Source organism: Etheostoma spectabile, chromosome 17 (genome assembly GCF_008692095.1).
Source record: "Etheostoma spectabile isolate EspeVRDwgs_2016 chromosome 17, UIUC_Espe_1.0, whole genome shotgun sequence".
In the NCBI taxonomy this organism is placed as follows: Eukaryota; Metazoa; Chordata; class Actinopteri; order Perciformes; family Percidae; genus Etheostoma; species Etheostoma spectabile.
The window spans coordinates 9,881,662-9,892,219 of NC_045749.1; the positions used below are offsets into that span (position 1 = coordinate 9,881,662).

Sequence of the window (10,558 nt, forward strand, 5' to 3'; positions counted from 1 at the left end):
CTATCTATCTATCTATCTAATGTTGCAATGATAAAATCATGTTATACCACAATACTGATAATGTAATGTTCATAATCATTTTATTAATAGTGATTGTGCATCATGTAGAATTTAAAATATGTTCTCAAATCCATGCATAAATGAAAACAAACACGGTATTCACATCTACTGTATTTAATTTAGGACCTACCTATTGTGAATATTATCCAATTTCTTGTTCTTGAATTTACGCTGTTTCTGATGATGTGCAGTCTGGGTCACAGGGTAAGTTGAAGCATAACCATGCTCACATTCTGGTGATGAAAATGATCAAGAGGATTAAAAAGAGGATTGTACAATTTTGGCAAATGTGCTCCAAGCTAAATGCTTCACGACGGCTTAGATTTGCATGACAGATGTGACATAATTAACATTTAAATATGTGGCCAGTGGCAACACATCCATGGAACTAAACTAAAAGAATGAAAAGTCAGTGTAATAGTCAGACAACCCTTCTTAGCAAATGTTAACATCAAAACACTCATGTATTAGGCTGTATTTTCCTACAGTTCCCATGAACCCTCCTTCCCAGTAACATAGGACGTCAGGCGTGAACCTGCGTGTGATTGGCTATCTGCAGTGACTCGCGCTGGGAACATGTGTGCCGACCAATGAAAACTTTACAATTTGTTCCATGTGGAAACCATGTGAACAACACATACAAGGAAGAAGCAGCTGCTTCTGGAAATTATAGGTGCGCTTTCAATTGGAAATATTTCGGAAAATATATACTCAAACTCGCAGTTCGTATGTGCAAGACGGTCCTTGAATGCTATAATTTTGAGTGGATGAGATATTTTAATGGAACAAGCGTGAAAGGAGCTGGGATACTGACATAAAAGATAAATCCGAAAATTAGGAGTCTTAAACATCATAAATGTCTACATGAATTAACCTAAATGTGCATGCAAAGCCTATTTAAAAAAAGAATGAATCGTGCTTATTCATTGAAATCTCCCGGTCTGTCAAAGACCAGTTTTGGTCCGAGTGGGAGCAAGAGATCATTTAGCTGAAGGCTACTGCTGCAATAAAATCACTCTCTGGCAATGCCCTTTCGTTCTGAATAAAACATGTAGGCAATTTTCCGATTTCTTCTCAAGTATGACATTTTGTGTGTTAGGTCGATTAGACTAGTTTTTCAGTAGCAGGTGAAATATAATTGGCTGCTGTCTCATCTGTCCGCTGCGCGTCTCTTGTCGCCTTCGCCTCTATTGTTGTCTGCTCGGCGCATTACGTGTTAATATCCCCTACTGCCAGTGTTACTTACTTCCGTTGTTCTTGTCGATATTTTCTAGGTAATTTGCTGCATCGAGCAGCACTTGCACGTTCTTCATGAAAGTGCCGATTTGGTCCATTGCGGAACATTTGGAGTATAAAACGTCGCTGAAAGAATACTCGGACAATTCTCCGAAATCCTGCTGGTCCATCGAAGCATCGGACTCCGACAGAACCTCTTCGGGTTTCAGCTCGCTGTGCTGTCGCATGTACTTTACCATTTTCACTTTTTTGGGGGGGCGGGGGGGGACTTTGACAAATAAGCAGCGCTGAAAGTGCTCCTTGTCCCGTCTGTGCACTGAGCGGATGACTGAAATGAACTAGACTCGATGGAATTGTAGTCCTTAGCCTCAGCCACTTGCCCTACTTGGTGGATAATCCCTCCCACTAACGCATGCACATTGCATTCATTGTCAACTGTGCCATAATAAATCCTCATTATCAATACTGCATAACAAATAACACAAAAAAGGGCCTGCTTTCATTTATAACAACGCTGCTCTATTTCACCTGAAACACACTGATAATTTAAGACAAAAAAGCTGTCATTGACGTACACACACTTTTTCTGACTGCATTTGAAAAGACTTTAAAAGTGAAAAGCATCATGATCACAAGGCAGTAGACAGTAGCAGGTCTAATCAGCAGTGCAACCTGGGTATCAGAGACAGGGAAAGGGTTGGTTCCTGATGTGGTACTTTAAGGGGATTTGTTTGCTCCTCACTGTTAGGAGTATTAGGAGTTTCTCCCCTTGTGTGTGAATACAATACAAACATATGGTTTTAGAGGTAGTTTGAGGTTATTTGCCTTGGATAATACAATTGTTTCACCTATCTTTGGCTTTCCAAATGTCTCTTGTTTTCCCCTCTGGCTCCTCTGGGTGTGTTGTATAGCTCTCTAGTAAATTCACGTAGAGATAACAAGCAAATAATAAAGCGAGTTAACGTCAGAATGAACAAGGGCTGCTTCAGTTCGGTGGACAACTGAATTTACACAATGCTGAAAGTAAAAGAACTAACCTTGTAATTGGTTTAACTTCTAATTTGATTTTCCAATTCTGCAGCCCCTTTTGACTGATTAAGAAGTCATTTTTTTTACCACACCATGAGGGATGGAGGAGGACAGAGAGGAAAGGGCCTGCCTTTACGAGGCTAGCCATGCGTGCAGGGTTGTGTTGTGCCTCTGAGACAATGGGTGCAGATGGCTGGCCCGCTGCAGATGTGGCCAGGCCTGTAACGGACGCCTGTGAGAGAGTACACCCTCCCATGGAGTCTATTTCAGCTGCCTGACAAGGCCTAACACACACACACAGACAGTCCTGATCGGAAACAGAGTTGCACTCTTTAGGGGCAAAAACCAAATTTGTAGAAAGATGCAAAGGTTTCTTATAAAATCCCAACAAAATACAGCCCTGTTTTAGGAATACTTTATCTGCCATTTTCCCCCATTTGATTAAGGGTCTTGTTACCAGAGCATCTTCCACATTCTGTAACACCAACGCAAATGTGGGTGGGGGAACACGGAAAGGCTTACACCAGGAAAAGGCTCATCTGTGCTGTTAGGCTTGTTTGCAGGCTGACCGACTGATAGGCTGTAGGTTGGTGTAGAATGTAACCCCAACTGGAGTAATCTGAAAAGCCCAAGGATTACACCAGTGGCTCGGCTGTCACAGAGGAGGCAAAGTCACACGATGCTGCTGTGTGTGTGTGTGTGTGTGTGTGTGTGTGTTTATGTATGTGCGTGGCATGCATGTGTGTTTATGAAAGAATGTGCCAAATATCCCACACTGGTCTCCCACAGCAGGGAGTAGACTATAAGGCATATGGGATGTTGTTGAAAGGCAAGGCATGTCAGTTTTATAAATATAGCACATCTCAGCAACCGTGCAATTCAATGGAAAAATATGTATCTTTAATCAGGAGCTATCTATCTAGCTATCAATCTGATGCCATCCTGCTGGTGGTATATAGTCTCAGATGAAGCATTGTGCAGCAGCAATCCCCTGTTGTTCTAAAACAAAAGGTGCACTTTGCCCTGAGGTCACAGCAGAAGGACAAGCAGCCAAGCAGCCAGACGTGTGTCACCTGCTTCGTCTTCTCCGTGTCAGGACACGAAAGAGCTCAGTGCTAAGCCTTGTCCCCCATACATTGTAAGGGATTGTCCAGATAACACGTCTGGAGCCTGGTAGTGGCCATGCATTTTGTGTAGGAAAAAAGACAAAAGTTAAGAAAAAGCTTGTTTATCATTCCCATTGATTAGTGAAAACTAATTCCTATTTTTTTTATTTGGTTGTTTTTTAATGTTCAATAAATGAACTAGCTATGGACCTCATCTTCTTGCCTGTCATATAGGAGAGGTGTGTGTGGGTTGGGGGTGGTGTAGGTATAGAACCTGTCACTCCCCCAACTTGAACACCTGTTGGAGACACCAAATCCGCTCTTTGTCTCCACAACCCCCTCTCAGTGGATTACCATGACAACGGCCATTCATATAATGGCTGAAGACTGATTATACAGCTTCACACGGTCAATTATTACTGAACAGAGTGCATTGTCTTAGGGGGACGCTGCTTTTTTTTTTTTAAAGGGGAGCCTGTGTAAATAGTTTTAGTTATAGTAAGCTGGAGAGTCACACCACATCATACTGAAATAAATGCATAATTGTCCAACAACATAAAGATCCCTTCCTGTTTGAAACAGTATTTAGATAAAGATAAGAAATGATAATATTACATACCTTTCAGCGAATACGCAATAGAGCAATAAAACAGGCATGGAAACATGGAAACAGCTTTTATTACATCAGATGGAAGGCAATTTTAAAAGGACTTTGAGGGAAGGTGACTAATGTAAAGCACCATGAAGAAAAAAAAATACAAGCACTAGGCACACAAATTAGCAAGTAATACAATTTGTAAACACAGTGCATGTTCACTAAATAAGGAGCTTAATTAAGGTGAATACAAATAGTGTTAAAATAGTGTTATTAGATTGTACTGTCACATTTCTATGTTTCATTGATTAACATTTGGTTTAGCATAACAAAGGAACGTCACAAAAACAGACTATTTACAAAGGCAACGATCATCGTCATCAAAAATCATTCACATTATTGACTGGGATGTAAATATATGATCCTCTAATATACTTTATATCAAACTCTAACAGTGGCTATGAAGACAAGCTTTACCACAGCATATTACCATCAACTGACAAAATGAATCAAAACATCCATCTCTGTGATTCAGGCTTGGCACTTTCATTGTCGACGTCCAAACAAGCAGTGATTTTCTGTCAATTCTGTAAAAGTCAAACTCATAAACATCAATATGGAAGAACCATCACATTGCTGGGCTCTTTGTGTTAGTCACAGTCAATTCCTTGTCACAATTACAATAAAGCAGCAACCATGGGAACAATACCTCTGACATAAATGTAAAAACAATATGAATTATTTCTGAATTATCAATCACAGCATGTTTAGTATAAGAGTTAGTATGCAAAGTAAATGTGTAAAGACTATCAAATCCTTTATGTAACTATCAAACACTATATTGTAACACCTCTAATATGAAACAACATATATTACAAGATAGTATCCCTATGAATACATTCCGATACAATTCGTACTCCTTAGGCTGAACGTCGAATAATCTTAATATGTTCAGCCACTGTTACACTACTAGGGTGATTGTGAAATTTTAAATTGTTAAAACGATTTTCTTAGCTTTCACTATACATTCAACAATAAACTTGTGCAAAAAGAAGAAAAAAATCACAAATACGTAACTGTAATCTGATGTTTTCATAACCTTTGATTTCATTCTTAAACCCCATTAACATATGGGTAACAACAACCATGGATATGCAGTTTTGTGTTTACTTTTCATTTGATTTCATTTTACTGAGCCCTTCAGGAGTGGTCAATCATGAATTCTCATGGAATAAAAAAACTTCCATATTACCATCTTCTGGCACATCTTGGAAAATCCTTCACATGAAATAATAGCTGTGAATGAGGGAAGGAAGATGTGTAAAAACACCACAGTCCTGGGAGACTTTCAGACTTAAAGATAGTCTTTTCTCTCATTTCACCTCCTTTCAACAAGCCGAAAATTAAAGAGGCAATTCTGATGTTTTTTCCTCGCAAAACACTAATTGTTGTTTACAGTAAATGCCCTCAGGCTTCTGTTTTTACTTTCTCATCCTTGTTTTTCTTGCTCTTTCTCAAGAATGACGGTGTGCGGAACTTCTTTTTCTTTTTCTTGGGGGACTTGGTTTGGCTCTCCAGGGTCTGAGCCTCCCGCGTCTTAGATGTAATGGAGATTTCCACCGTTTCCAAAGTGCTCACGCTCAGCTTGGATACCTCCATACTCAGATCCTCGTCTGTCTCTTCCAAGTAGTCTTTCCCATTGGGTACTTTGTCAAAAGATAAAACCAAGTCAGTGAGGAAGGATGTGGATAAGAAATGCATTGCAGTGCTTTTTACATGTGAAACAAGATGGAAATAAACAAGCAGCTATTGCTAACATTTTTAATTAAAACCAGTTAATGCCTATTGACTAGCTGGTGATTACCTTTAGCTGGCGTCATTATGGGAGAGAGGGAGAGGGAGATAGTAGAGCCATCAAATGTTGTCATCTCATCTGCATCAGTGGCATCATCATCTTCTGTGATAGGATCAAAGTCATCAGGAGTTAGTTATTCATTATAGCCGGTATGTTCATGTGAGTGTTCATGTGGGGCTAGAACAAATTAATATCGCTCAGAATTGTATTTTTTCACTTTGGCACATCAGTGCTTTAAGCTAAATGTTAAAGTCAGCATACTAACATGTTCTTCTTAGTTTAGTGTTTGCATTCCAACATGTGCCAATCAACACTAAACACAAAGTGCAACTGAGGTTTAGTTGCTGATGCCACAAGATGAAAAGTTAAGTGATCACCAAAAGTGATTACAGTTGATAAGGGGAACTAAACTTCATGGCAGTCCATCAAGACATTTCACTCGACACCTCATGATGGCGCTAGGGAAAAGGTCAGGACAGGCATTGCCATCTCTAGATCCATGCCACTAGACACTAGGCTGGTTTACACAAGGTTGCTACATTTTATTTATCTTTTATAAATGATGTGTTCTGAGATGAAGACAAATAAAGGTGTTACTCTATTACAAAGCAGCTGTAGAAATATTTCCCCCCTGCACACACATTTCTTCATGTCTGGAATAATAACCAGGACATGAGTAGTTTGACAAGACCGATGTCTTTGCAGCTCATCTCTCACCATCCCTGTGAGCTGACTTCACAACTCAGGGAAGAGTGAAACCATGGACAATCATTTTTCTCCTGCAGGCATTTTTGTAAAAATATCCTCATTTCGTGAATGTAGTTCCAACATTTCCTCCAGGCAGGAACCAAGCACTCTGACTGGACTAATTAACTGCCTGGACTAGGCAGTAATTAGACTGCTTTCATGTGGTGGAACATATTAAACTATAATATAGCATCACACCCAAATATAAAACTACAATATCAGCATCACACCCAAATAATCATCAAGACATCAAGTAATTTCAAATTCATCCCATAAAGTTTAATGCATCTTCTTTAATTTAAAAGTCAAACAAGTTCAATTTGATTTCCTAATTCTGCATTTAATAGGTCCTTAACTTTCAATTAAACTATTTCTTGTTGGCCTTGCTTGGTGAAGTCAGAGATTGCTGCTTAACTGTCACATTATCTTTGTCTTTCCATCTCAATTTCATTCATGACCTCTGTGACCGCATGGGATTAACTTCAAAACATCATACACGTATAATCTACATGGGATGATGTCAGATATGAGCTTGTGTAAACCCAAGTAGGATTAACTTAAGTAGAAGTTTTCTGTGCCTCTAATGAGCAATGGTGCACTTTAAGGCTTTGTAATGGTAAAGAAACAGTTTGACTACCTTCTTGGCCTTGCTGCTTTCTTTCTACCATGCTCTTGTATTCTTCAAGCACCGTCTCTGTAAGATCATTGAAGGGGTTGGGGGGGAGAGAGCGAGTCTGCTCCTCGTCCTCAATGATGAAAGCCTGATTGACAGAAGAGAATATATTGACATTACAAGACAAATAACACCTGGTGTGTAATCCATTTTTCAGTGAATAGAAGTTGCTTCTTTGGCACATAAACAACTTGTGTTTTGAAAATGTGCTTAAGCAATTGAGAAAAATAAAATACAGTGACGCATTCAATATCATGTAGTGTGGTTGCACCTCTGACTATAACTTTTACAAATGATAAATATACTCACTGGGCCTTTTATGGTGTCCACAACAATGCCTGCTAGTAACTGAGATTTTGGTCCAGAAGTCATCAGGTCACCTCTGTGCTGTTCTTTTATCTGAACACATTTGTCAAACAAAATTATATTAATTGGTTTAGGAATTTTTGAAATTACATACAGTATCTTAATGCCATACTACACCTACCAGCATGAAGTGTGTCAGACATACTGTACATCTATAAACACAGCACAGAAACACATGGGTGGTGATGGCGCAGTGGATATGACCCATACCTTTGGTGTGGAAGGCCTGGGTTCAATTCCCACTGCGATACATCAACCAGTGTTTCTCTGAGCAAGACACTTAACCCCTGCTCCAGAGGCGTGCGATATACAGCAACTGTAATTTTCTAAATGACGTGTGATGTAAAAGCAAATGACAGTAGACATCAATCAAAATTCTGTATGGAGTGCAGCTTCCATTCTACTGTATGGGAACGCTTGTTTGTCAATAAGTTTATTTGGCAACAATTTTTAAAATTACCTAATCTTAATAGTAATTATACAAGTAAAAATGCTAAATATAATATATGATCCAGCTCTTCAAACTTAAGGATTTGTTGCTTTTCTTTGTCATATATGACAGTAAACAAAAGGATATAGGGGTTTTCAACATTTGGTGGAATACAACAGCGGGCTGTGGAAAATGATAATTATATAATATAATTATGATGGAGACAAAACAATTAATTGAGAAAATAAATGGCAGATTAATACATAAGGAAAATGTTAGTTGCAGCCCTAATTGTCAGAACATATTGGTCAGCATCAGTTTATTAAGTCGCTTCAAACCATATATTTCATCTTAAAAACCAGGCGTGTTTTTAAAATAACAGCTCTTATCATGACTTAATACAGGCAATAAGAATAAATGAAATTAAGTCTTTGTGCATCTTTGGTGTTGAGAATTAGAACATGCATGTTGTGTGAAAAACATGATATTTCAACTGACCCGGTTCCTCTTATCCAAAACTTCTGTTGGATCAGTGTTGAGCGGGACAAACTGGTTGGGGTCCTCGATCTTTATTGGTGTGCCGATGCTATTGCCTGGCTGTGAAGACTTCATCCACTGAGAAAAAGAAAAAGTACAAATTGGAGGGATTTAAAACCTGTATTTATAAAACTGGCCACAAGAGGGCATGCTAATACAAAGAAATGGCAGCTAACCATGTCACTATTTCCTTCAGAGGCCAAAACAGTAAGGTCAAGATCATTGCATTTCTTGTTACAGTTTGACATGAAAATCAACGCACCATGGTCTTGGTCCTGGGGCTGACATCCCCGCTGGGCGAATGTTCAGGAACATTGACCCTCAAGTAGCTGTTGGGTGAGTTGAGCCACCGGGTCCTTTCTCTCTGCTGTTTCTGCACCATAAACTTGAAGGGGCTACGCAGACCCATCTCACTGTCCTCCGGTGGTACTGCTGACACCGTGGCAGGGATCTCTACGTCGTTCTTAGAGCGGGGTTTTTCACGGACGATGGGGTTCCTATACGAGTAGCCTGTTCTGTATCCCTACAATGTCATGCAAAGAGGAAAAATTATTCCAACATACTTACTGAACAGTTGTTTTTTTTTTAATTTTGCCAGACCCTTTAAATAAGAAATATCAACTGCTAAAAGATACAAAATCCAAAGGATGCATTAGCCACCCAAGATCCACTTACACAATGCTTCTAAATATTTGAGTGTGCTGTATATACAAACAGCGTTTTTTTCAGATCTGCCCAGTTTCAGAGGGAAAAGATAAAACTTTTATCTTTAAAGCAGTGTGTTTTTAACAATACATCAAAGACGAGAGAGACAACTAAAAAAAACGATGGGAACTTGTTGCAGTGGGTGCGGAGTGCAGTCTGAAGCGGGCAGTCCAACACTACAATCGAAACTGGCATTTTCTCACAGGCAATATGGTTGCCATTGAAAATGATCCCTGCTTTGAGCTTTGATCACCACAGTGTGAGCAGACCATCATTTATTCACAGTATTGTTCACTGCCACCGAAAGCACAGTTTCCAAATGTTGGAATGATTAGTAGCACTTTTTAGTAATAGGGCTGTTTAACAATAAGCAATTGTAGCAAGAACATGTATCTGTTACCTCCTTTCAGTTAGGGAACACATACTACTAATAAAAAGTTAAACATGCAGAGATATTCATCACGTTCACCACAACAAGCACTCCACCCTCTGGCATAGACAGACAGCCCTCCTGTTGTTGTTGTTGTTGTTTTTATGCAGTGAGTGTACTGGCATTTGCCCCCAGCGCCATATTCAACAGTCTTGGAGAAAACGCCAAATTCAATTTCCAAATTGAGTACACTAGAGTGAGTGTGTGGTGTGTGTTGGGCCTCGACTGCCCACAGCACGCCTCACCATCTGGAAGCTATGATCGAGAGGGGTGGGCGGGCTATGATCACACAGAGCTAACACAGCTGCAGCCCACTGCAGCCACATTTGTTGGCGAGACTCACACTCAAACAGACAGAACATGTGAGGGGCTGGTCATTATCAGTGTGGTTAAACTGACAGAAGTGTAGCGCAGCACAGCAAAGGTGAAACACGACCAGCAGACAGCATGTTAGCTACAGACAAAAAAAAACATGGTCTAACAATAATAACATGAGTATCTGTAATTGTAGAGAACAAATGTTCCCACATTGACAGCTACCATAAAACACTATGATCTAATTGCACAAATCTTTTTCAGATTAGATTAAAAAAAAAGAACTATCTAGTTTCATTGTGTTCTCTAATCAGACATTTCCCGAGGAAGCGGCTGAGACAGGAAACTCAAAGTATCATGGGTAAAAGGCACAGGTCAGGGTTCACGTACCAGGTTGTCCAGCATCCTCATTAGGGACTCAAGCTCGGCCTCGCCCACTTTCCACTTGACCTCATTGTCCATCACCAACCCGGC

General features: G+C 39.7%; 2 protein-coding genes across 2 annotated transcripts in view; both read right to left on the reverse strand.

The window, feature by feature from the left end:
* The window catches only part of LOC116704981 (max-interacting protein 1), a 9,108-nt gene extending 7,442 nt beyond the window's left edge, over positions 1–1,666 (reverse strand). The window contains exons 1-2 of the mRNA XM_032540794.1: positions 1,307–1,666; positions 191–293 (exon numbers count right to left, since the gene is read on the reverse strand). Of these exons, the coding sequence (XP_032396685.1) occupies positions 191–293; positions 1,307–1,535 (332 nt within the window). The 5' untranslated portion in view covers positions 1,536–1,666. The remainder of the gene's footprint in view (positions 1–190; positions 294–1,306) is intronic.
* Positions 1,667–4,086: 2,420 nt separating this feature from the next.
* LOC116705395 (gamma-adducin-like) overlaps positions 4,087–10,558 on the reverse strand; it is a 14,627-nt gene continuing 8,155 nt past the window's right edge. The window contains 7 exon segments of the mRNA XM_032541545.1: positions 4,087–5,738; positions 5,891–5,983; positions 7,266–7,389; positions 7,611–7,700; positions 8,596–8,712; positions 8,897–9,157; positions 10,475–10,558. The exon segment at positions 10,475–10,558 is cut by the window's right edge and continues 23 nt beyond it. Of these exon segments, the coding sequence (XP_032397436.1) occupies positions 5,494–5,738; positions 5,891–5,983; positions 7,266–7,389; positions 7,611–7,700; positions 8,596–8,712; positions 8,897–9,157; positions 10,475–10,558 (1,014 nt within the window). The 3' untranslated portion in view covers positions 4,087–5,493.